At 49.2% G+C, this 26,462-nt stretch overlaps 4 protein-coding genes across 4 annotated transcripts in view; 2 read left to right on the forward strand and 2 right to left on the reverse strand.

Annotated features, from left to right (window-relative positions):
* Positions 1 to 445: 445 nt before the first annotated feature.
* On the reverse strand, positions 446 to 14,452 carry cmip (c-Maf inducing protein). The gene is made up of 21 exons (XM_087797058.1): positions 13,616 to 14,452; positions 9,956 to 10,081; positions 9,708 to 9,758; positions 9,438 to 9,599; positions 9,330 to 9,371; positions 9,157 to 9,219; positions 9,011 to 9,091; positions 5,991 to 6,094; positions 5,821 to 5,925; positions 5,333 to 5,740; positions 4,900 to 4,965; positions 3,520 to 3,546; positions 3,406 to 3,454; positions 3,237 to 3,344; positions 3,038 to 3,154; positions 2,838 to 2,978; positions 2,686 to 2,733; positions 2,456 to 2,602; positions 2,266 to 2,371; positions 2,092 to 2,162; positions 446 to 2,011 (listed from the first exon to the last, which is right to left on the reverse strand). The coding sequence occupies exons 1-21, from the start codon at positions 13,943 to 13,945 to the stop codon at positions 1,958 to 1,960; spliced, it is 2,406 nt and encodes an 801-aa protein (XP_087653184.1). The 5' UTR covers positions 13,946 to 14,452; the 3' UTR covers positions 446 to 1,957.
* Positions 14,453 to 16,800: 2,348 nt separating this feature from the next.
* Positions 16,801 to 22,576, reverse strand: gan (gigaxonin). Its single transcript, XM_087797009.1, has 13 exons — positions 22,423 to 22,576; positions 21,888 to 22,078; positions 20,811 to 20,925; positions 20,389 to 20,739; positions 20,256 to 20,324; positions 20,053 to 20,195; positions 19,867 to 19,988; positions 19,696 to 19,808; positions 18,894 to 19,043; positions 18,695 to 18,831; positions 17,540 to 17,674; positions 17,367 to 17,476; positions 16,801 to 17,302 (listed from the first exon to the last, which is right to left on the reverse strand). The coding sequence occupies exons 2-13, from the start codon at positions 22,064 to 22,066 to the stop codon at positions 17,130 to 17,132; spliced, it is 1,797 nt and encodes a 598-aa protein (XP_087653135.1). The 5' UTR covers positions 22,067 to 22,078; positions 22,423 to 22,576; the 3' UTR covers positions 16,801 to 17,129.
* A 681-nt stretch (positions 22,577 to 23,257) lies between these two features.
* Positions 23,258 to 25,238, forward strand: acd (ACD shelterin complex subunit and telomerase recruitment factor). The gene has a single exon (XM_087797010.1). The coding sequence runs from the start codon at positions 23,337 to 23,339 to the stop codon at positions 24,903 to 24,905; it is 1,569 nt and encodes a 522-aa protein (XP_087653136.1). The 5' UTR covers positions 23,258 to 23,336; the 3' UTR covers positions 24,906 to 25,238.
* A 1,118-nt stretch (positions 25,239 to 26,356) lies between these two features.
* foxl1 (forkhead box L1) overlaps positions 26,357 to 26,462 on the forward strand; it is a 1,066-nt gene continuing 960 nt past the window's right edge. The window contains exon 1 of the mRNA XM_087798272.1: positions 26,357 to 26,462. This exon is cut by the window's right edge and continues 960 nt beyond it. The gene's annotated coding sequence lies outside the window, so the exon portion shown is untranslated.

Consider the following 26,462-nt stretch of genomic DNA (forward strand, 5'->3'; position numbering starts at 1 on the left):
TACATGTGTGTGTTGTGTATGTGTGTATGTCTATACGTGTGTGTGTTGTGTATATATGTGTATGTGTGTGCGTGTGTACGTGCGTATACGTGTGTTGTGTATACATGTGTGTGTATACGTGTGTGCATGTGTGTGTATACATGTGTACGTGTGTGCACGTGTATGTGCGTGTGTGTGTGCAAGTGAAAACACTTAAAGTTATATTATATTACAATATTAGGATTGAAGCAACTTGTTTTCAGTTTAATAAAGAAACAAAAACTTATTATTCTATCAAAAAATTGCTTCAATCAAAAAGACTTCAATAAATAAAACCAACAGTCAAGTTAACGTTACTAACCACATAACCTCCTTGGAGGAGGTAATACACCGTTTCTTACAAGTTAATGCCTGGTGACCAGGTGAGTCTCATGTCGTCCTCGTACACAAAAACCCGGAGCCAAGGTCACAGACGGTTAATTTTTATTTGAAAGTATTTCACAATAAGGGCTCACTCTTCCGGCGGCTGGTGCCTTCAGGAGCGAGTGAGTCCGGGACGAGGTCCACAGGTTTACGGCGGGACAGACAGCGAATCCTCACGTACACGATGCGCGTACACGAGAAACTCACATTCATCACGTCGTCCCGCCCAGAGCGACGGCGGGAAATCAGTCATGATTGATGTAAAATGAAAAAAAAAAAAAGAAAAGTTTCTTTTCCAAATGTTTGTAAACAGAGTCGCTGTTGACCAACAAACGAATAAATAAGTAGAAAGTTTTCACACAGAAGCTGACGGAGGTCACGTGACTACAGACCCTCCAGGATGGACCTTAAAAACAGAGTCCCACTCTCGATGGAGCGGACCCATCGGAACCGGTGCAGGTATGACGTCAGAGGTGAGTGAGGCAAAATAAAACAACATTGTTCAGGTTCGGTTGCAGTTCGACATAACCGCCACTGGGCGTCGCTGTTGCATCGTCGGCAGTTGACGACACTCACCTCTGAAAAAACCAATTGAAACCATTCTATTCCTCTTTTGCAATGTTCAGACGTGTCTTTTAAAAACTACTTAAATAAAAAGTTAAAGTCATTAACTTAACGGGGACCGACCGAGAACCACCGACAGTCATGTGACAGGAAACAGGAAGTGAGGGCGGCGTGTGTTCAGTCAGTCCCTCAGCACGAGTCAGCACATTAGTAACAAAAAACAACGTTAGTAAAAACGACTTGAACGTGCAAAACAAACATGTCGACTTCAGACGCTGACGTCTGGAGGTTACAGTGCAACTCTGTGTCGGGAACAGCCACAAGGTAGGGGGCGCTATATACACGTATTTACATCCCCCAGGATATGAAAGGTCGCGAGGTCACGCGACCCAAAGACGTCAGGCCACACAGGAACCGTCATGGCACAATAAATAAACGACAGCCGAGAGGATAAACTACAATCCTGCAAACAAACCCTTGTCCAGCAGGTGGCGCTGCCGGAGCTCAACCCTCCTGAGACACAGCAGGGGGGCGGGCGGGTGGACCTCCCTGAAAATATGTGGCGCCCTCTTCAGGTGGCTTGTTGCAGTGAACTCAAGAGTCCAGACCACTTCCTGCCAAGCGGGTGGATCAGAACCGAGACGTACAAAAGTGGGTCCGGGACCACCGGTCCTGCACTCTTCTGGTCCACAAACGTCCAGACCCAGAAGAGGACAGGTGGACAGAGCAGGAAGTGGACCTGAGACCAGCTGGCGGAACCACGGACCCGGTCCTGCAGCTGCTCGGGCCGTGAAGACGGGAGGAGTTCGGGGAGACGAAGAAACTTCAGCCAGTCAGAGTCCATTGTGTGATGATGTCATAGATTGTGTGTGTGTATGTGATCATGACTGTGTGTGTGTGTGCATTATATGTGTGTGTGTGTGTGCACACGTGTGTGTGTGTGTGTGTGTGTGTGTGTGTGTGTGTGCACACGTGTGTGTGTGTGGCTGGATCACCAGGCCTCTGTGTAGCGAACGTCCACTTCTTTCAGGTTTGGCAGTTTAGCCTGTAAGATACACTCCGTCAGAACCACTGTGTGTGTGTGTCTGTGTTGTGTGTGTATGTGTGTGTGTTGTGTGTCCTCACCTTCAGGTCCTCGTATGTGTCCGCGGTTAGTTTTGTGCTGTTCATGTTCAGACTGCACAAACTCTTCATGGCTGCAACAGTCAACACACAGTTTAACATAAGGTGTGTATGAGTGTGTGTATGTGTATGTGTGTGTGTGTGTGTGTGTGTGTGTGTGTGTGTGTGTGTACTCACAGCTGAGGGCCAGCAGACCAGCATCAGTGACTGGAGTCTCACAAAGGTTCAACACCTGCAGACAGGCCAGATGTTCTGACAACAACCGAAGCCCGGCGTCACCGAACTGTGGAGCAAATAGAAGATGATTGTGTTAGTGTGTTGTTAAGTGTGTGTGTGTGTGCATGTGTGCGTGTGCGTGTGTGTGCACCTGGGTGGACCACAGGTTCAGCTGCTTGAGTGACGGCAGTTTGATCAGCTGCTCTGCACAGGCACTGGTGACGTTGGTGAAGGCCAGACTCAGGTTCTCCAAGTTCCCGAACGACCCGGAACTGAGCAGCCGGGCCAGGTCGGCGTCCTGAAACACGAGAGGGACTCAATGAAGACGGGACAGCGGACCCCGACGAGTACAAGGGAGAGTCGGCCCCCCGGGGGTCTCACCGTGGACTTGGAGGGAAGCGTCAGTCGAGTGGGACCTCCTTTCCTTTGCTGAACACACGAGAGCGAGACAGCAGGGGGCAGCAGAGAGACGGCGTGAGAGGGTGGAACACGATAGGTGTGTGTGTGTGTGTGTGTGAGTGTGTGTTACTCACCAGCTCCTTCAGTTCCCTCTGTCGGTCACAGAGCTGCTCGTACATGTGAAGTCCAGTCTGAGTGCTCTCCAGAGTGGAGATGATCTGCAGCTGAGTGTCTTTGTTCTCGATGATGTTGTACTCCAGCATCAGACACAAGATCTACACACACCAGAGGGTCACACACACACACACACACACACAGGTGTGTCACGACTCACCTCCACCATGGTCTGGTTCCCTCTCAGGGCCAGCAGCATGCAGGGACCCAGTTTGTTCTCCGCCAGCGACAGGAGGAACTTCTTGGTCTTGTAGCAGGAGCCCATGAGGATGTGGACCTGAGGGAGGACCGGTCATTAAGTGTGTGTGGGTGTGTGTGTGTATGTATGTATGTGTGTGAGTGTGTGTGCAGACACACACCATGCTGGCGAAGAGCTCGCCGTCGTCGTCGCAGGCAACGCCGCCCGGGCTGTAGAGCTGGAACCAGCCGTCCTTCCCGGACCGGACGCTCAGCAGGCAGGAGTGGACCTGAACACGCCACCGTCAAGACTCGCCACTCGCGCCCACACTCCGGCGCCGGAACACTCACCTCTTGTCTCGGGTCCTCCGCGAACCTCTGGATCACGTACTTCAGCTCCCTGTGGGCGCAAAGGCGGTCAGAACCAGAACTTGGAACTCGGGGGAGACGACAAAAGAAACTTACTTGGTGAACTTGGCGTGAGCGAGAGCCCTGAGAGAGAGAGAGAGAGAGAGAGGGGGAGAGAGAGAGATGAGAGAGATGAGGGAGAGACGAGAGAGAGAGAGAGAGAGATGAGGGAGATGAGAGAGATGAGGGAGAGACGAGAGGGAGAGAGAGAGATGAGAGAGATGAGGGAGAGACGAGAGAGAGATGAGGGAGGGAGAGAGAGAGAGAAAGAGAGAGATGAGGGAGAGACGAGAGAGAGAGAGATAGAGATGGGAGAGAAAGAGGGAGATAGTAAGTAAGTAATTTTTATTTATATAGCGCTTTTCTAGACCAGGGTCACAAATTGCTTAAACAATCAAAACAATATTCAATAAAGTAAATACTTTAAAGGTCAAGATAAAACTGATAACACAACAGGAGTTCCAGAAAATCAAGGAAAAGAACAAATAAAAACATCTTAAGATGTTTCTTGAAGGAGTCTGTAGATCATCAAGAGCAAAGAGAGAGGAACGAGGGAGAGAGAGAGTAAATCAAACATGAGGTCTCCATGGTAACGAGGTTGACCCAGGTGAAGAAGCCACTCTGGTCCTCCAGGTCCAGGGTCTGGTTCCTGGTGACAGGTGAGGTCCATCGACACCAGCCAGGTAACGAGCAGCAGGTGAGTCACTAATTGCTGCTCGTTAGCACTAATTGACGTCTGCGGCGCGACACGCCGTCTCCAGAGACGCACACACTTGTTGCAACGCTCGGAAGACCCGGGTCAGACCGACGTCAGCAGCGAAACCTCCAGAGTTTGTCACTGTTTGTTTATGTGTGTGTATTTTTGTGTTTAACTGTGTGCGCCTGTGTTTTTGCATGTCTGTGTGCATGTATGTGTGTGTGTGTGTGTGTTTTTGTATTTGTGTTTCTGTTCCACCGTGTTTAACTGTGTGTGCATGTGTCTGTATTTGTGTGTGTCTTTGTGTTTAACTGTGTGTGCGCCTGTGTATTTATTTATTTGCGTGTCTGTGTGCATTTGTTTGTATGTGTGCATCTCTTTGTATTTTTGTTTAACTGTGTGTGTCTTTGTGTATTTGTTCCCATGTGTTTTGCATTTGTGTTCGACCGCATCGGTGTATTTGCGTTTGCATGCGTTTCTCCATTTGTGCATGTTTGTGTGTGCCTGTGTATTTGTGTGTCCTTGTATTTATATTGGTGTTTGTGTGCGTATTTTTGTGCTTGACCGTGCCTGTATTTGTGTGTGTTTGAGCGTGCCTGTGTATTTGTGTATTCCTGCATGAGTGTCTATATTTGCGCGCGTCTATTAGGGTGTGCGCATGTACAGTTGTGTACGTGTGCGCATGTATATTTGTGTACGTGTGTCCATGCATATCTGTGTGCATGTGTGCTTGTACTCACTCCTTGGGGAACGGGATGGGCTGCAGTAAACTGGCCAGTGCAGGTCTCCAGTCGTCGTAGTCGGACCTGGCACAGACAAAAACGGTCAGAACTGGACCAGAACCCGTTGCTGTGCCGCAGCAGCAGCAACAGCGTCATGTTACAGCGAGTTACGCAACAGCGTCTCAGTTTCGAAACTTATGTCGCCAACGTTTTGTTGGTTCGACGTGACGAGGATCTACTTTCACTCTCACCGACCCAATTACTACTGGACCTCCCTCTGAACATGGTTACTTATTTCAGCTGCTCTGAGGGGGGTCTGGACCTGAGAGAGTCCAGTCTGCATGAGTTGGTCTGAGAGACCCAGGTAGCATCAGGACCTCACGGTGGACTGAACAGAAGTTAAGAGTCCCAGGTGTCGTTGAACGACCTTGAGAACCCGAGGAGAACTCACAGCATCTTGAGGATCATGGCGAAGCAGCCGAGGACCCGGTCCGACTGGGCGGGCAGCTGGATGGACAGCGTGTTGACGGCCGGACTGACCAGCAGACAGTCGATCAGGTTGGGCTCGCTGTCGCCGCCCGAGGGTCCGGACTTCCTCTTGTTGTTGTTGTTGCGCTCCAGCTCCACCAGGATCTCGCTGGAGGTGACCACCGAGGGGGTGGAGGCCGTGGTCGAGGGGGGAGAGGTGATGGTCGGGGGAGGCGCAGGAGGAGCCGGGGTGACGGAGAGGGGGAGCAGGCTGGTGGGAGGAGGAGGAGGAGGCTCCGGGCGGAGGAGGCGCAGCGGCATCGGAGGCTTCCTGTCCGACTGCTGCTGACAACCGTTCCTGATCTCCTTCAGACTCGGAGAGTTGTCCCGGCTGGAGGGGGTCAGAGGGGGGTCAGTGACTGATCCAGGTGTGAGTCAGGTGTGTGTGTGTGTGAGTGTGTGTGTGCTGACCTGTTGATGAACTCCTCGTAGCAGGAGTAAATGGCAGCGAGACAGACGGCCACCAGGTTGGGGAGCACTCGAGGGTGCGGGCACTGACCGGTGGGTCCGTGCATGCTGATGCAGGAGAGAGGTCAGAGGTCAAACCGGTGGGTCAGACAGAGCCGGTGTGAGCGTCTCACCTGTGGACGAACTTCTTGACGACCTCCATGCCGGCATTGAGCTCGTTGAGAGCCAGGATGTACTCTTGAGTGAAGAGACGCAGGCGTGGACACTTGCCAAAGTCCTGAGAAGGAAACCGGTCGTCAACACTCTTGTGATACTCCTGTGACACGCTCGCTACGTTCTTGTGATACTCCTGTGACACGCTCGCTACGCTCTTGTGATACTCCAGTGACACGCTCGCTACGTTCTTGTGATACTCCTGTGACACGCTCGCTACGTTCTTGTGATACTCCTGTGACACGCTCGCTACGTTCTTGTGATACTCCTGTGACACGCTCGCTACACTCTTGTGATACTCCTGTGACACGCTCGCTACGTTCTTGTGATACTCCTCTGACACGCTCGCTACGTTCTTGCGATACTCCTGTGACACGCTCGCTACACTCTTGTGATACTCCTGTGACACGCTCGCTACACTCTTGTGATACTCCTGTGACACGCTCGCTACGCTCTTGTGATACTCCTGTGACACGCTCGCTACACTCTTGTGATACTCCTGTGACACGCTCGCTACGTTCTTGTGATACTCCTGTGACACGCTCGCTACGTTCTTGTGATACTCCTGTGACACGCTCGCTACGCTCTTGTGATACTCCTGTGACACGCTCGCTACGTTCTTGTGATACTCCTGTGACACGCTCGCTACGCTCTTGTGATACTCCTGTGACACGCTCGCTACACTCTTGTGATACTCCTGTGACACGCTCGCTACGTTCTTGTGATACTCCTGTGACACGCTCGCTACGCTCTTGTGATACTCCTGTGACACGCTCGCTACGTTCTTGTGATACTCCTGTGACACGCTCGCTACACTCTTGTGATACTCCTGTGACACGCTCGCTACGTTCTTGTGATACTCCTGTGACACGCTCGCTACACTCTTGTGATACTCCTGTGACACGCTCGCTACACTCTTGTGATACTCCTGTGACACGCTCGCTACACTCTTGTGATACTCCAGTGACACGCTCGCTACACTCTTGTGATACTCCTGTGACACGCTCGCTACGTTCTTGTGATACTCCTGTGACACGCTCGCTACGCTCTTGTGATACTCCTGTGACACGCTCGCTACGTTCTTGTGATACTCCTGTGACACGCTCGCTACGCTCTTGTGATACTCCTGTGACACGCTCGCTACGCTCTTGTGATACTCCTGTGACACGCTCGCTACGCTCTTGTGATACTCCAGTGACACGCTCGCTACGCTCTTGTGATACTCCAGTGACACGCTCGCTACGCTCTTGTGATACTCCTGTGACACGCTCGCTACGCTCTTGTGATACTCCAGTGACACGCTCGCTACACTCTTGTGATACTCCTGTGACACGCTCGCTACACTCTTGTGATACTCCAGTGACACGCTCGCTACACTCTTGTGATACTCCTGTGACACGCTCGCTACGCTCTTGTGATACTCCTGTGACACGCTCGCTACACTCTTGTGATACTCCAGTGACACGCTCGCTACACTCTTGTGATACTCCAGTGACACGCTCGCTACACTCTTGTGATACTCCAGTGACACGCTCGCTACGCTCTTGTGATACTCCTGTGACACGCTCGCTACGCTCTTGTGATACTCCTGTGACACGCTCGCTACGCTCTTGTGATACTCCTGTGACACGCTCGCTACGCTCGTGATACTCCTGTGACACGCTCGCTACGCTCTTGTGATACTCCTGTGACACGCTCGCTACGCTCTTGTGATACTCCTGTGACACGCTCGCTACGCTCTTGTGATACTCCTGTGACACGCTCGCTACGCTCTTGTGATACTCCTGTGACACGCTCGCTACGCTCTTGTGATACTCCTGTGACACGCTCGCTACGCTCTTGTGATACTCCTGTGACACGCTCGCTACGTTCTTGTGATACTCCTGTGACACGCTCGCTACGCTCTTGTGATACTCCAGTGACACGCTCGCTACGCTCTTGTGATACTCCTGTGACACGCTCGCTACGCTCTTGTGATACTCCAGTGACACGCTCGCTACACTCTTGTGATACTCCAGTGACACGCTCGCTACGCTCTTGTGATACTCCTGTGACACGCTCGCTACGCTCTTGTGATACTCCAGTGACACGCTCGCTACACTCTTGTGATACTCCTGTGACACGCTCGCTACGTTCTTGTGATACTCCTGTGACACGCTCGCTACGCTCTTGTGATACTCCAGTGACACGCTCCCTACGCTCTTGTGATACTCCTGACATAATCTTGCGACACGCTCCAAGCTACGCTCTCGCGGCGCTCCAAGCTACGCTCTCGCGGCGCTCAAAAGGTACACATCAAGCTACTCTCTCACAGTGCTCCAAGCTACGCTCTTGTGGCGCTCCAAGCTACGCTCTTGTGACGCTCCAAGCTACGCTCTCGTGACGCTCCCAGCTACGCTCTCGTGACGCTCCCAGCTACGCTCTCGTGACGCTCCAAGCTACGCTCTCGTGACGCTCCCAGCTACGCTCTCGTGACGCTCCCAGCTACGCTCTTGTGACGCTCCAAGCTACGCTCTCGTGACGCTCCCAGCTACGCTCTTGTGACGCTCCAAGCTACGCTCTTGTGACGCTCCAAGCTACGCTCTCGTGACGCTCCAAGCTACGCTCTCGTGACGCTCCCAGCTACGCTCTCGTGACGCTCCAAGCTACGCTCTCGTGACGCTCCCAGCTACGCTCTCGTGACGCTCCCAGCTACGCTCTTGTGACGCTCCAAGCTACGCTCTCGTGACGCTCCCAGCTACGCTCTCGTGACGCTCCAAGCTACGCTCTTGTGACGCTCCCAGCTACGCTCTTGTGACGCTCCCAGCTACGCTCTTGTGACGCTCCAAGCTACGCTCTCGTGACGCTCCCAGCTACGCTCTCGTGACGCTCCAAGCTACGCTCTCGTGACGCTCCAAGCTACGCTCTCGTGACGCTCCAAGCTACGCTCTCGTGACAGTCACAGATACACTCTTGCGACATGCATGCGAGTGAGTCTCACCATGTTGTGTTTGAGGATCCTCTGGACCACAGGAGTGAACACTTCAATGACCACCATGGACCTCGGCCGCTCTCGACAATGCTGCAACACACACGCGTTACACACAAACAGAGTCCGAGTCGGCAGACGTGTGTGGAGATGCTCACCTTACAGAAGAACTCGCACAGGTCTGGAGGAGGGTGGTTGTTCTCCAGCAGAGGAGCGATGGCCTGCACACACACACACACACACACACACACGTCAGCCGAACTGTTGCCGACAGAACCAAAAACCCTAGTTTGGGACCAGAACCGAGACCCTGGACCAAAGCACGACTCACCACGATGATGTTCTCGTGGTCCTGAGAGCTGAGGTTGGAGTTCTGTTGAGAGGTCATAAGGTCAGGTGTGGCTGATGAGCTCAACAGGTGAGTTGGTGCAGTTCCTACCTCTGCCAGCAGGGTGGAAATGATGTGCAGCGGCGCCTGGTGGATGGACTCGTCCTGGAGCGGGGAAGACAGAGCCATGTCCACCAGAGACCGGATCTCCTTCAGGACCACGTCCCAGCGACTCGGGTTGTTCAGAACCTTCCGGTACTTGTAGATCTTTTTCTAGAGTCAAGAGAACGTTCAGACGTGTGTGTGTGTGTGTGTGTGTGTGTGTGTGTGTGTGTGTGTGTGTGTGTGTGTGTGTGTGTGTGTGTGTGTGAACTGTCTTACCTTCCACTGTAGAGAGTGAAACCACTGGTCCCTCAGGTAACTGTTAGCAGCCTGTGGTAAAACACACCTTGTTTAGTGTAATAAGTTACACATCTGAAGCATTACTGAAAACATTTTTGTGAATTAACATTTTGTACACGTAGTCTCTCAGAGTTTTGACCAGCTTTAACGTCACACCGAGTACCAGGAAGTCGCGTTAAGAGTCAATAAATCAACACCGACGGCACACAAAGCGTTCGGGTCGTTACCTGCAGCAGGACAGTTCCGCCCGGGAAGCTGAGCTGGACGCAGTACTTGGGCGCGTTGTCCCAGGACAGGAGCTGCAGGTCCTCGATGGAGCTGTAGGACAGACACGTCTCCATGTAGCCGGTGGGCTGCAGCAGAAACGACGCATGGTAAGTACACACACACACGTGAACACACACACACGTGAACACACACACACGTGAACACACACACTGCTTGGAGAGTCTCGCAGCAGGACAGGTACAGAAATAATAATCAGAAGCTCTCATCAGAACAAACTAGTAAGTGTTCTACACCACGTCTCTCACGGTTCCTGAATTGAAGATGGATTTATCGTCTACAACGTTCCAGACTTTAACATGCTGTAGTGATGAAGATGATGGTGATGAAGACAAAGATGGAGGAGACAATAACAGGAGTTGAAGAAGGCAAACATGATAAAGGAGAGGAAGACAAAGATGAAGAAAACGATGATGAAGATGAACAGAGTCAACTACATGGAATCCAAAGCCGGTTTCCATGGCGACTGGTCTCCTCATTCTTCTAAACTCTTGTTCCGAGTCTGCTCCTGCTCTTCATCACCATGGGAGGAGGACGCAGCGGCGGCTGCAGCGTCGCCATGGAAACAAGGAGCCGTTTTTTTTTTTTTGTTTCCAGGGAGAATAAAAGAAACGATAGACGACGAAGGTTCTAACCAGTACAGGAAGTGACACGCAGTCTGTGCCAGGGCCCACGAGAGGCCTGGTCGGGCGTGGTCACATGACCTTTGTTCAACGAGACTCCGGGTCCAGAGGTCGGACTAGTCCTGTGCTGCTGCTGCTGGAAGAACTTAATCGCTGACATAGCGTTCGTGGTCTTTCCTGGAGTCAAGACGTCCAAGAACACTCTCTGCCAATACATTATGACCACCTGCCAAATCTGGTGTATGCAGTGGTCAGTGCCTCCGACCACGAGGGTCCCCTTTGTCCTGCAGGTCAGTCCAGCAACGACCCAGGAAGAAGTCAGTGACACGTCATGTTCTGGAAGTTCTAGAGCGACTAAAACCGACGTTGGGCGTCTGGAAGCTTCTGAGCAGAGGAAGTCCATGACACCTCAAGGCTCCTCCTTCCATCACTGATCTGATCCAGACTTACACCCCAGCTCGGGCTCTGAGGTCTGTGGATCAGAATCTACTGATGGTTCCTGAACACGCTTCAGGACCAGAGGAGAGAAATCCTTCCAGGCTGTTGCTCCTAAGCTTTGGAACCATCTCTGTGTTTGATGATCTACTGACTCCTTCAAGAAACATCTCAAGACACTTTTATTTGTTTCCTCGATTCTCTGAGACTCCTGTGTTTGTCTTGACCTTTTAAAGTATATATTTTATTGGGTATTGTTTTGATTGTTGCAACCCTGGTCTAGAAAAGCGTTCTACAAATATCACTCACTCATTTACAGACCTGTCAAAACCAGGAAGTCAGAAGCCGCGATGCAGCTTCACTTTGACTGACGCGTCAAGTTAACAAGTTAACAAGTCTGCCACAGGAAATCCTGCTGCCACGACCTGCGTGGTCATGATTGAGGTTTTGGGGTGACTCAACCAAGAGTCAAGGTGTTTAGAGACTCCCCGCGTCGACTTGCCCGGGCATGTGTGTGTGTGTGTGTGTGTACGTTGGTTTGTGTGCATATTACTGTGTATTTATACGTTGGTTTGTGTGCATATTACTGTGTGTGTATACGTTGGTTTGTGTGCATATTACTGTGTGTGTATGCGTTGGTTTGTGTGCATATTACTGTGTGTGTATGCGTTGGTTTGTGTGCATATTACTGTGTATTTATACGTTTGTGTGTGCATATTACTGTGTATTTATACGTTTGTGTGTGCATATTAGTGTGTGTGTAGATGTTGGTTTGTGTGCATATTAGTTTGTGTGTATACATTGGTGTGTGTGCATATTACTGTGTATGTAGATGTTGGTGTGTGTGCATATTACTGTGTATTTATACGTTTGTGTGTGCATATTAGTGTGTGTATACGTTGGTGTGTGTGCGCATATTACTGTGTGTGTATACGTTGGTTTGTGTGCATATTAGTGTGTGTATACGTTGGTTTGTGTGCATATTAGTGTGTGTATACGTTGGTTTGTGTGCATATTAGTGTGTGTATACGTTGGTTTGTGTGCATATTAGTGTGTGTTTACGTTGGTTTGTGTGCATATTAGTTTATGTGTGTATATGTTGGTTTGTGTGCATATTAGTGTATGTGTGTACACGTTGGTTTGTGTGCATGTGTGTATGTATACATGTGGGTGTGCACATCTTTGCACGTGTGTGTGTGTGAACATGTCTAAGATTTGTGTGTACATTTGTGAGAGCGAGTGCACATCTTTGTGTGTGTGTGTGCCTGTCTTGTAATTACACTTCTCATACACAAAAACACAAACATGTCCAGCAGAAACATTGAGCACAACCAGACTTAAACAAAAATGACAGGCGGTCAAAACCAGTGGTCCCAACGCTCCGGCTGCACGTGACCCGCGGAAGTTTTCCCACAGAAGGGTCAAATGTTTGGTGCTGGTGTCAAGAGAAGAAGTGGGTCAAGCATTGTTCTGGTCATGGCCGACAACGACTCACGTTATGGATCCAGAAAAGGGTGACGGCGCCCCCATCTGTGTGAAACACGGCTAGGGTTGCTAATGCGAAGCTAAAACTCAAACCCTCTTGGTTGGTCCAGCAGTCGTTGAAGGACACGCGTGTCTAGAAACACGGAGCTGTCAATCAAACCAGCGACTTCTATGGAGCACTGTGGCAACAAAAGAAAAAGAGCTAAGCCAAAAGCCTGGGGGTCAAGACTGAAAATGTTGACGGTTGATGTCTGTCTAACATAACTAATGTAAGTAAGTAAGTCATTTTTATTTGTATAGCGCTTTTCCAGACCAGGGTCACAAAGCGCTTAAACAATCAAAACAATATTCAATAAAGTATAAACTTTAAAGATCAAGATAAAACTGATAACAACACAGGAGTTCCAGAAAATCAAGGAAAAGCCTGAACAAATAAACCGTCTTCAGATGTTTCTTGAAGGAGTCAGTAGATCATCAAACACAGAGATGGTTCCAAAGCTTAGGAGCAACTTTCTCTCCTCTGGTCCTGAAGTTCAGGAACCATCAGTAGATTCTGATCCACAGACCTCAGAGCCCGAGCTGGGTTGTAAGTCTGGATCAGATCACTGATGGAAGGTCTGAACATGAATAGATCTGAAAGTCAGAACCAGAATTTTAAATTGATCCTGAAAGAAACTGGAAGCCAGTGAAGAGTTTTAAGGATCGGAGAAATGTGAGTTCTTCTACTAGAGCGGCTCAGAATTCTCGCTGCAGAATAAGCATCAACTGATGGCCTTGATTTTCATCAGTGGATCTACTGGACGTGTTCCTCCTTAACGTGAAGTGACGTCACAAGAAATTTCAAGTGATTCTAAGGTCAAGATTTTGTGTTTACATTTTAAAATCTCGACTTGCCAAAACAAAAACACAACCATGTGGCCCTTTCGGAACCTATAGCGCCTTAGATCCCTTCGCTCAGCTCCTCCAGTTCCCCTCTGGACTGTCTGGAGTTTTGGGGGGGGGGGGGGTCCCCTGACGCTGCTACTCCAGAACCAGAACCGGGGTCTCGCAGACACTCACCGTGGCCGAGCTGAGGCTGCCGTCCGTCAGCGTGAGGTGGTGCGGCTCCCAGCGCCTCAGGAACTTGGAGGTGAGGATCTTGCTGAGGAAGGTGCGCGGGTGCTTGACCACGCACACCTGGATGTCCCCCTCGTGCAGGAGCTTGTAGCGCATCCCGCCGCCGCCGCAGTGGTGCACGCTCCTCCTGCGCGGCCCCGCGGCCACCTTGGCGTTGTTGTTGCTCTCGGACACGTCCGGCGGCGGCTTGTTGTCGGCGAGCAGCGGGTGGTTCTCCTCGCTCTGGTAGAACTGCTTGTTGTGGAGCTCGTTTCCTCCGCCGTTGAAATCCATGGCGTCCAGTCGAGGGGGGGGGGGTTAAGTTCTGGTTCCGGTCGTGAAGCTTGTCGCGGCCGACGATCAGTGACGCTTTTTTTTTATGATCCCGTGTAAATAATCCACCATTTTCTCTTCACTGTGGGCCGAACCCCGTCTCCCTTGGTGAGCGTCTCGACTCGTCTCGTCTCGTCTCCCCCCCACAAACCGAGCTCAGTCAGTGGGTCCGGACCATGGCCTTGTTCCGATCCTCTCGCCTCGAAGATCCGCCTCGAAGAACCGAAGCTAGAGGCTTATAGCGAGGGGGAAGCGAAACCAAATGGCGGCCCTGGTGTGTCCGGCAGCTTCCTTCGCGGGGGTCTGTCGTCGGAGGACTGGGTCTCGGTTCCGCTGGTTCCGCTGGTTCCTCCTCCGTCTCTCGGTGTAAAGAACCAGCTTTCTCCGCTGCGCGCCGCCGATTGGTCGCTGCTCGTGCATGTGACACCCGAGTGACGTCAATACCGAGGCGAGCGGATGAGCCGAAGAAGAAGAAGAAGGAGGAGGAGAAGAAGAAGACCCCCACCCTTCACACGCACGCACACACACACAGTAACACACTCACACCTGCGGTACCAGGTGTACGCGGAAATAAACTCTTTATTTCCTCTTTATGTTTCACATTTCCGGTCACACGCAACGACTCGAGTGGTTTCCGCTTTTCTTACTTTTATTTCTGCTCTAACAACAACGTGGCGTCCTTATCATTCTGGTGGAAACATTTTACTCAAGTAGCTCAAAACTTCCGAACTTCTCTCCTGCATTTCCATGGGAAAATTAGTTATTTACGTTTCAACTTTTTTTTTTTTTAAAATATAAATTGTAACATAAATGGTGTACTTATGGGAGACAGAAATGTATCATAAAAATGTCTCAATTTTCTATAGGAAATGAAACACTGCAGGTAGCACGGCTAGCCACTAGCTAAGGTAGCACTGCTAGCCACTAGCTAAGCTAGCACTGTGAGCCACTAGCTAAGCTAGCCCTGTGAGCCACTAGCTTAGCTAGCGCCTGTTAGCTACTAGCTAAGCTAGCACTTTGAGCCACTAGCTAAGCTAGCACTGTGAGCCACTAGCTAAGCTAGCACTGTGAGCCACTAGCTTAGCTAGCACCTGTTAGCTACTAGCTAAGCTAGCACTGTGAGCCACTAGCTAAGATAGCACTGTGAGCCACTAACTAAGCTAGCCCTGTGAGCCACTAGCTAAGCTAGCACTGTGAGCCACTAGCTAAGCTAGCACTGTTAGCCACTAGCTAAGATACCACTGTTAGCCACTAGCTAAGTTACCACTGTTAGCAACTAGCTAATCTAGCACTGTAAGCCACTAGTTAATCTAGCACTGTTAGCCACTAGCTAATCTAGCAAGTATAGCACTTAGTGTCAAAATGTCCTTCACTTGACGTTCCAGTTAAAAACAAACTTCACTGTAACACTTTCTATCATGTGTTACATCAAGTGCTTGACAGATGACGCGCTTCATCCTGGGAGGAGACCAGAGTTCTGCTTCTAATTGTCTCCTGTTCCTCGTGTGTTTCCTCAGTCATCCACCCGAGACTTCCTCTTCCCTGTAGGGTCCCGGGGTCTCCATCCGATGATGGCTCTACTCATCGGCTCAGTGTCCCTGAAGTGACGTCGGAGGAGGAGAGGTGATGTCACCGCTGTGCTGTCCCAGGGCAACAGAGTCCAGAGGACCAGCTCTACCTGTGGGCCTCCTGAGTCCCGCCACAAAAACAACCAGGTCTCCTCAGAGAGTCCTATTTCCATCCCGCCCACATTCCAGATCCGGCACGACGTGTCCCAGCCCGCCGGGTCCACACGCAGACACTTTAGGGAACTCTTACATGGAGCTTCAGGAGGTCAGAGTGGGCAGGGTAGTCTAGTCCACCAGAACCAGATATCAGAGGACATCCAGGGCGCCCCTCTGAAGACTCATCCCAGGTGACAACAATCACAAGACTCGTCCAGCTGAAGTCTGCAGCTCCTGACAGCTTTGATCAACCATGACCCCTGTTCAACCAGAACCACTGCAGAACCAGAACCACTGCAGAACCAGGACTAATGTATTTCTGTGTTTCTCTTAATTAGCGTGTGAACATGCAAGTAATTTTTATTTATATAGCGCTTTTCCAGACCAGGGTCACAAAGCGCTTAAACAATTAAAAACAATATTCAATAAAGTATATACTTTCAAGGTCAAGATAACACTGATAACACAACAGGAGTTCCAGAAAATCAAGGAAAAGCCTGAACAAATAAAAACATCTTAAGATGTTTCTTGAAGTAGTCAGTAGATCATCAAACACAGAGATGGTTCCAAAGCTTAGGAGCAACAGCCTGGAAGGATTTCTCTCCTCTGGTCCTGAAGCGTGTTCAGGAACCATCAGTAGATTCTGATCCACAGACCTCAGAGCCCGAGCTGGGGTGTAAGTCTGGATCAGATCACTGATGGAAGGTCTGACCATGAATAGATCTGAAAGTAAGAACCAGAATTTTAAAATAGATCCTGAAAGAAACTGGAGGCCAGTGAAGAGTTTTAAGGATCAGAGAAATGTGAGTTCTTCTACTAGAGCGGCTCAGAATTCTCGCTGCAGAGTTTTGTATCAACTGCAGGCGAGACAGATCCTTCTTGTTAAGACATGAAAACCAACTGTTGCAGTAGTCCAGACTTATACGGACAATATGAGTCGCTGATCCTCATCCCTCCCTTCAGAAAACATGACCCAGCCTCTGAGTCTGATGGTCTCAGTAGATCCGGATCATGTGATCGACTTGTCCGAGTAGATCCAGTCGTTGGAGCCAAATGTCACATGAACTAAACACAGAGTCAGGAAATCAAAGGTTGGTAAAAACGTGTTTATTGTGATCGCCTGATGCTACGTGTTAGCATAGCTTCTTTTGTGACGCGGTGAGTGTGAGTGATGAAGGAGTGAACATCGAGTGACGGAGAGTGAAGCGTCGTAACAAACCGGATCTGTTTTGAGGGTCTCACAGATGACTCCGTTTTTGTGGTTCAAACATTAATTCAAGTAAAAGTCGGTGACCCTGCTGATCCGCCACAGTGCCCCCCATTAAGATCACCCTGTTATTGCACAGTATCAAGTCTCAATGAAACTGGACGAACCAGACAGACCCTCCACGCTTTCAAAAGGTTAAAAACTATCCCCGTTTTCAGCGCCGGACGCGGAACTTTCCCTGACTCAGCTGCAGGCGGAACAGCCGACAGTTGGCGAAGCGTAGGACGGCGCAGGTGGTCTTGGACAGGTCGGTGGGTACCATGGGTCGGGTCCGGTTCCAGGTCCCGGAGCTGCGGCGGAACTCTCGGACGTAGTCGAAGTTGGTACCTGCGGGAAACACCGGGTCAGACTCTGTAAGGACGCGACGCCTTTCACGTGAGACGGTACCGACCCGTGTCCAGATCTCCAACCACGTACACGCTGCCGCCGATGGCCACGGCGCCGTAGACGAAGGACGAGCTGGTCTGGATGCACAGACTCTGGTCGTCCAGCAACATCCACCTGCAGGAGGAACGCCCGGATGTCAGCCGCGTGACCTCATGACCTCAAGACCTCGTGACCCACCTTCTCAGCTCGTCGTGGTAGAACTCGGACTTGCAGGTCAGCATCTGTCGCTCGGTCGAGTTCTCGGTCTCTTTGCTCCGCACGCCGCCGAACACGTAGAGCTCCTGACCCACGCCGCACGCCACCGACCCGAAGCTGCAGACGGGGAGAGAGGGAGAGAGTGAAAGAGAGAATAGGGGAGGTAGAAGGAAAGAGAGCAAGAAAAGGGGGGGAAGCGGGGATGGAGAGAACAGGAGATGGGGAGAGTAAAAGAGACAGCAAAGTAGTGAGGAAGATGGGGATAAAGAGAGGAGGAAAGAAAGCAAAGAAGGGAGAGAGAGACAGGGAGAGTGAAAGAGAGATTAGGAGGTAGAGGGGGGAGTCAGCAAGAAAAAGAGGGAGAGAACGAGAGAAGAGGGAGACAAAGAGGGAAAGTGAAAAAAATAGTCAAAAAGAGGGAGATTGTGGAAGATATGGAGAGGGAGAGGGTGAAAGAGAGAATAGGGGAGGTGGAAGGAAAGAGAGAAAGAAAAGGGGAGAAAACGGGGATGAACAAGAGATGGGAAGAGTAAAAGAGAGGGAGTCAAAGAGACAGCAAAGTAGTGAGAAAGAGGAAGATAGGGGGAGAGAGAGAGAGTGATAGGTGAAAGAGAGATTAGGAGGTAGAGGGGGAGTCAGCAAGAAAAAGAGAAAGCAGGAGGGAGAGAACGAGAGAAGAGGGAGACAATGGGGAAATTGAAAAAAATAGTCAAAAAGAGGGAGATTGTGGAAGATATGGAGAGGGAGAGAAAGAAAGAGGGGGAGAGGGAGAAAAAAGGGGTTAAGATGGAGTGAGAGAAAGAGAGGACGGAGAGTGGGAGGCGGTAAGAGGGGAAGGAGAGAGCAGAAGAGGGAGACAGATCAAGTAATAGAAAAGGAGAGAGTGAAAGGGAGATTAGGAGTGAGGGAAGAGGGAGTTATAGAGAGATAAGTAGAGGGAGAGTGAAAGTGAGATAAAGAAGGAGAGATAAAGAGGAGGGAGGGTGAAAAAGAGATAAACGTAAGGACAGAAAGTAAGAAGGGAAAGAGATCAAATGTAAGGAGAGAATAAAAGGAGGAAGAGAAAGAGAGAAAAAGCGAGGAAGAGGGTGAAGGGAGGGCGACAGAGGCTCAGTGATTGACAGCTGGAGACGGTACCGGCGCTCCTTCAGCGGACACAGGCCCGTCCACTGCTGCGTCCTCGGGTCGAAACTCTCCACGGAGTCGAAGAGTTTTCCGTACGATCCTCCGCCCATCGCATAGATCTTCTTGTTCATGGCGGCGTAGCAGCCCACCTGAGCACAGGAGGTCCGGTCCGTCAGCAGATGGACCCGGAACCTGGTCGGACCGGGTTTACCTTGCGGATCATGGTCATGCTGGTCTGGCTCTTCCAGGTGTTGGAATGCGGGTCGAAGACCTCCACCGTCAGCAGCTCCCCGTCCAGGTTCTCTCCTCCCAACACGTAGACCAGCCCGTCCAGCTCCACCACTCCGAAGTTCTGACGGGCCTGAACACACCACAGCAGCGTGACCTCCTGACCTCCTGACGCACAGACTTCCTCGTCACCCACGAGCAAAGTCACTTCCTGTTTCAACGTTCGTCATCAAGAGTCAAACCATTTGTTAGCAGGTTCTATTCCTGCTGTGTGTACTTTGCTCAAGGGTGACGAGGAAGTGTTGCTCCTACAGTCATCGTAGTTAGATTCTCGAAATCAGTCTTGAGTCTTGCAATGGCGACACCTGCTGGTGGTTTTGAAGTATCGGCGGCACAACATTTTAAAATGTTAAATATTTCTGTATTGAAATGTTTTTTATAATTGATTTCAATAATTATTACTATTTATTACTTTTCCACGCATAGAGTTTATACATTTTTTAAAAATATTTTCAAAATTAATAACTTTTTACACACATCGTTTGATATTTTAATTTCAATGATATGAAAAAAACGTGTATATATATATATATATATTTATATATATATATATATATATAGAACGTTTTTTTAATAACTTTTTACACATCGTAAAAAATTATTAATTTTGAAAATATATATATATATATATATATATGAAAAAAGTGTCAACATTTGAACTAAATCTTCTGGTGCCAGGTCCATACGGGGGTCCCTGGAGGTCCCTGGTGGTCTCAGAATCTCACCCGCATCATGGGGGGAATCGGACTCCAGCTGTTCTCGTCCGGGTCGTACTTCTCCCCCGAGTTCAGGACCGTGTTGCTCTCGTCGACCCCGCCCACCACGAACAGGAAGCCCTCTGAGATGGCGACAGATTAACGGAGGCTCTTTAGAGGAGGCTCACTCCAGGTACTGACCCGCTGCCACGGCGCCGTGACCCAGCCGTGCGACGCTCATGGGCTGCAGGTGGATCCACACCTGTCTGTCGGCGTCGTACAGAGGACACATGCAGCGCAGGGCGGGCGACGGCTTCTTGGTCCTGCAGCACACGAAGGCGTCACCCGGGTCTGGTCCGGGTCAGGTGGTCTTACTGTGAGACTCACATGCGGTCCTCGCCTCCCACCACCACGATGGACTCCGAGTACCCTCTGGGTTTGAAGGCCGTCAGCAGGTCGGCGCCCTGAGGCTGAGCCGAGCTCGGGCAGAAGTCCCGGACCAGCTCCCGCATCAGAGGCTCGCCCATCGCCTGCACAGGAAGTGACGGTGAGCGGCGCCGCGGCGGTCACATGACCCGTCAGTCACTCACCTGCTCCCTCAGGTAACTGGCGTCCAGACCCTGACGCCACACCGACGCCATCACCTCCCTGATGTGGACCTGCACACACACACGCCGTCAGGAACACCGTTTCCAGGTTCCGGGACTGGATCGGCAAACCCACCCGGCGCTCCTCCGGGTCGTGACCCCACCAGCGGACCACCGCCTCCAGGACGTGCTTCTCGTTGCCCACGTTGAGCTTCTCCATGGACAGGACTTCGCAGAGCCGGTCCGAGGGGAGCTCGCGGAACTCCTCGGTCCGAGACACGTCCCGGAAGTGGGTCTGCAGGAAGTCCGTGGCCACGTGGTGGACGTGGTTCAGGCAGTAGTGGAGCGAGAAGAGCCGGATCCCCAGACAGTTCTCCGCCGTGATCAGGCTCTCCAGGAACTGGCAGCAGAGGAGCTTCAGGTCCGTCATGAGCAGCAGGTCCGACGCCTGGACCATGTCCTGGATGGTGTCCTCGCTCAGACCGATCTGTAGGGGGCGACACTCACGGGGTCAACACCGGCGCAGGTCTGGGGGGGGGGGGGGGTTCCTGGACTCGCCTCTCCACTGAAGATGAAGTCCAGGATCTCCTTCATGATGGACATGGAGACCCCCTGCAGCTCGATCCTGTACAGGGAGCCGTCGTCCTTCGGAGGATTGTAGTTGAGTTTGGTCCTGGTGAGTAAATCGTTTTTTATTGAAATGTTTTTAAGCTTTTCATTAGTTTTTATTGAATTCATTTAAAAAAATTGCAAGATTTTCTTTACTAGTCAAGTTTGACATTTGTCAAAAAAACATTTTTAAATTAAATGATTTTTGATCAAACGTTTTGCCAATCATGTGATGTGTCACATGATCCACTGCGTGTATCATGATTGGCCGAAAGTAGTTTGTCTTCTTGTCACTATTATACCAACATGTTTTATTTGAAAATATATATAAATATTGTAATAAAAACTTTAAACTGACTTTTTTTTAATTTTTATATATATATATATATATATATATATATATATATATATATATATATATATATATATATATATATATATATTTGTAGCCCTTTTTAAAAAAAAAAATTAAACATACAAATGTTGCCACTACTATACCAATATTTCTATATTTAAATGAGGCTACAAATAAAAAACAATAATAATAATTATAATATCAAACTCTATTTCCAGAGATTTTATTTAGACAATAAAATTGAAAACGTTTTTTCAATTAGAAAGATAAAAAAGCAAAAAATATTGTTGTTTTTTTAATTAAAAGTTGTATCTTCTGAAAGTAATCTTTTTGTGCCACACTATAAGTAAGTAAGTAAGTAATTTTTATTTATATAGCGCAGGGTCACAAAGCTCTTAAACAATCAAAACAATATTCAATAAAGTATATACTTTAAAGGGCAAGTTAAACTGATAAAAGTAGGACATTTGTATCTTCGCTATTAAATCCTACAAAAAAAACATGCTTTTAATTTGTGTTTTCAAGTGAAAACGGGTCGTTTTATTGAAACTTTTATTTTTTTCAACTGAAAATTCAATCAGTTCCCTCATTTAAAATGTTCAATTAAAACCATTCAACATTCTGACGGCACCGACACATGGTTCGGGTCGTTAAAAAGGATCAGGACGAACCTGACGTAAGGACTGGCCGCAGCCAGGATGTTCTTCTGCACAGGAAGCTCTTGACCGTCCACCACCAGCAGAGCGTCGTGGAAGCTCTGCTCCTGCCAGAAGACGCGCAGCACCCGCAGGAGCTTCTGGGAGTGTTGCGGGTCCGACACCTTGGACGAGGGTTCTGGAGAGTTCTGCATGTTGACCCACAGCTGACAGGAAAACAAACAAACAAACACAAGTGGATTTAACCAAGAGAGGCTGCGCTTTCAGTCTGTAACCACAGGGGGCGGTGTCGAGTCGAGCAGCCCCTGACACTGAAGTCAACATAAAGACAAAAAAACAAGTTTGTTTTCACCTTCACTTTCACCTGAAAACATCCGGTGACAATACCCGGCGAACAAAAAGTCTAAATCATTTATTTTTGTTTTCTAGTTCTAAGCTGCGACCACATGCTAGGCTAGCTGCTCAGAGCACACCTGACCTCACAGCTACACCTGCGAGCAGACACACAACTACACGACAACAACAACAACAACACAACAGCGTGTCTCACCTGCAGATGAACACGTCAAAGAGATCAGCAGCGTCTGCGACTCACGAACCCTTGCCTCCTCACCTGCGTCCGCGTCCTCACCTGGAATATTCCGGAATGTCGCTGAGCTCCGGGACTAAGGTGTGTTGAACTACATTTGTAGTCTTCTTGCCATGACTTGAGGCGAAAATGTTGTAAGAAGACGCGAAGTCACCCGGTGCTGCATTCAGGGACGGTGGTAAAAAAGAGGGGTTTATACGAGGGCGCGTCTCCTAGCTCGAACTACTGGACTCTTTCTACATTTACCTGGAAATATTTGTAAAATACACTCGCCCGATGTATGCTATAGGTTAGTGACACATTTTGAGGCTTCGGTATCGTTACTTAATACGATTGTATTCACAAATAATGATAAAAAAAAACTACACTTTGCTTACGACTGAATGCTTCATCTGTCTTTTACCTTCGGGCAATAAAGCTACGGAAAAATAACCTAAGCCTTTTTTAAAAAAAACGCACGATTCCTTCTTAAATCGGTTTATAGTACTCATTTACTGAACATCCTTCATTTATCCCAACTTTTTTTTCTGTATTTGAACGCAGCACCGAATGGGTGGGCTCGGCTGCGATCCACTAGTTAATCTTACACTCTTTCACGCAAACGTTATCACAATATATTCGTTAAATTACGGAACAAAATGTTTTATTATCATTATATTGTGTTAGAAACTTGATCGCGAAACTATATTTGCGACTTTTCGCGATTAATTTGCACTTTCGATGGATTAGTCAGGGATCGTCGAGATGAGTGGAACGCGGCCTCCCAGTCAAACCGGAAGTTCGAGTATCTGGCCGGTTAAAAATGGAGTGTCTGTTGTTCGGGGTGTCCGTGAGCACGTCAGGTGCGTAGGTGTGTCCTGAGGGGGTCGGTCAGGATGCGACCGCGTCACCAACTGTCGCCGTGGATCGAGCAGGCGATCCTGGACTACACAGAAGATGGTCACGTGAGCAGGAAGGTGTTGAGGGGTCTCGTCATCTTGGTGGAGTCCCTGGGCCCCTCGCAGGGGGCGCTGTCCCTCGGGCCCCGGGAGGTGCTGAACGTGTCCGACGGCGAGGTCTTCATCCCGGCCCTCCTCACGCCCGGGGCGGCGCAGAAGATCATGGAGCTGGAGGAGCGAGAGAGTCTGGTGGGGCTGAGGTTCGCGTCCGTGCAGATGCAGGAGGTCCGGCTGCTGGTCCACCTGCACGAGCAGGTGCACAAGAGCCGCTTCTACCTGACCGTGGGCTCGCTGGCCACCGTGTGCGTGGACACCAGGCCGACCGCGGTGGACAACTGCAGCCGGCTGGCGTCGGTCCAGGATAAGATCTCCACGCTGTGGAGGAAGAGGTTCCTCAGCCAGACCGTGGACTCTCAGGAAAGCCAGGGCATGGGGGACTTGACGCTGCTGCTGTTGGAGATTGAGAAGGAAGGTCTGCCGGTGAGGGACCAGGTGAGGGACCAGGTGAGGGACCAGGTGAGGGACCTTGTTTGTCACTCGTTGTCAGATGACGCACAGGCCAGCAAAGGGACCACCTGGGATCTGGACCGGGTTCGCCACAAGGACTCTCCTCGTTTCAGTGTCGAGGTCAAGTTTCTCCTCATGAATGGGCCACAGATCAACAAGGACCAAGAGGCTCCTCAGGAACGAGAGGCTCCTCAGGAACGAGAGACTCGTCAGGACCGAGAGATTCCTCAGAACCAAGATGGTCCTCAGAACCGAGATGGTCCTCGGGACCGAGAGACTCCTCAGAACCGAGAGGCTCCTCAGAACCGAGATTCCCAACAGAACCCAGCGCCCCCTGGCTCTTCTGTATACAACAACCTGACTGCCATCTTGGACCATAAGCGCTTCTCCGAGGACCTGTTTCAGGAGAGTTCACTTCTCAGCTGCCTGGCTCCGGAGATCACCAGTGGACCGGCTCTGAAGAACTGGGACATTTTTCCTCCGCCATCTGAGGTGTCGCTGTCAAGCGAAGCTTCAGGAGAAGACGGTGGAACCACCACAGCACCCGGACCTCCTGCTGACCTCACGAGCAGCACCCAAACCACCGGCGTGCAGCCCAGTGACCTCCTGCCGTACCAGAACCCCCCGCCCAACGTCAGCCCGAGCACGAGCCCGTCCGGAGGTCCGGTTGGAGCTCGGACTCTGGCTTCAATCCTGGAACTGTCACTCGGAGACGACGCTCCGGTGGAGAGCGGGAGGAAGAGGAAGAGGAGTGACCCCGAGGAGGTCCAGGAGATGGTGGCTAGTCTTCCGTCCTGGTTGACCAACTCTGAGAACCAGACCGGAGCTGAGGTCCGTCCGGTCCGGGCGAGTCGCAGGAGTCCACGTCGTGTGCACGCCGACGGTCAGCCCTTCTCCTACAACTACCGGGTCACACAGCAGAACATCGACGACCTCGGCCGCTTCAAAGTGTCCGACGCGCTGCAGCACTGGGCCGTCCGGTACCTGTTGGAACCCTAACAGACTTGACCTCTGACCTCTCTAGTTCTTGGCCGCAGTTCTGTGCGAGACGACAAATAAACACGAGTGTTTTGTGGGCCGAGCGGCGGTTCTGAAGGGTCCAGCTGGTCACACTTGTTTGACCCATAAACAGGAAGACGAGCAGAACCACCATGTAAGGAGACGTGCGGCTCCGTCTGTCCAGCCAAGTCATGGGTCTTGAGATACGGTCATGTGACCGGAGCAGGTGGTCCAGTCTCGGTTCTGTCCTGAACGTTTTATTGTCTCGGATACAGAAGCGACACAAGTTCATCACTTCCTGTTGGACCTTCTGAACAAAACTATGTTTCACTCACAACAGTTGATAAATGTAAGAATAAATTTGTATTTTTGGATTCTTCTCTGGTCGAGTTTAATGTTGATTCAACACCAAATATATACAATAATATTTACTTTTTAAATATGAAATTCTTACTATTGTTATTTTACTGATAAAAGGTATCATCACATCAAGTCAATTTGATATTTCTAATATTGGAACTTGGATTTTCTTTTTATTAAGAAGTTGGTTTTTAAGCATTAAATAATTAAATTGAATATTTTATTAAATTAAAAGATTGAGTCTCTTTTTTTATTATTGAATTTTGAAAAAATAAATAATAAATTCATTTTATATATTATTTATATTTCCAATATACTTTAGATGGTGACACTATTATACCACAATTGTTATATTGAATTTAAAAGGCAACGAATTAAAAAAAATATATATATATATATAATATTTAATTTAGAATATATATATTTTTAATTATTGTAACTTGAATTTAAAAAGTGTACATAAAAAAAGTTTTTAAAATAATAGTTTAACTTTAAATATACTATAACTATTTATTAATACATTTAAACAAGACCTTCGAATGTGGAAATTATTTAGATTATTCGATAAAAAATGAAATTAAGCCTTTGAATGTAGAAACGATTTAATTTAACTATTAAAAGATAATACTTTTTTTTTTTAGGGGGAAAAAAAGGTTTCTAATATTTAAATGTTTTTATTTAACCATTAAATATTTTGATTTCATAAATTATTAATAAATAAATGATTGTTTAATGGGATTTATTTGAGACAAAAATGTGACAGAGATCTGCATTAAAAAAATGTTTTTTGGAGGAAAGAAGGAAAAGTTAAAATAAACTCAATCGTTTTTAACTATTATTAAATAATAACCAATACGTTTTAAATGTAAATATGTATCTTTTATGGATATTAAATATATGTGTTTCCAGAATATACCAGAACAGATATAACGTGCAGTAATTAATTAATTTAAATTAAAAAAAATGAATGAATGGAAGAACGTAAAATATTTTCGCTGGATTTGGTCTGAACCTCTAGAGGGCGCTAGGGGGCAGCATTCTAGTCTCCACTGCGAGCGCCGTCACGTCACGCAGGCTCGGTTCTGGCCCGGGTCCAGAAGTCCAGTGTTGTGATTGCAGCGTGTTTGCTTGTTCTCCGTGTGTGAGCAGCGTCCGTGGACGAGGATCTTTCAAACATCGCATCAGGACGTTTATGTA

This window comes from Callionymus lyra, chromosome 8 (assembly GCF_982586985.1).
Source record: "Callionymus lyra chromosome 8, fCalLyr1.hap1.1, whole genome shotgun sequence".
In the NCBI taxonomy this organism is placed as follows: Eukaryota; Metazoa; Chordata; class Actinopteri; order Syngnathiformes; family Callionymidae; genus Callionymus; species Callionymus lyra.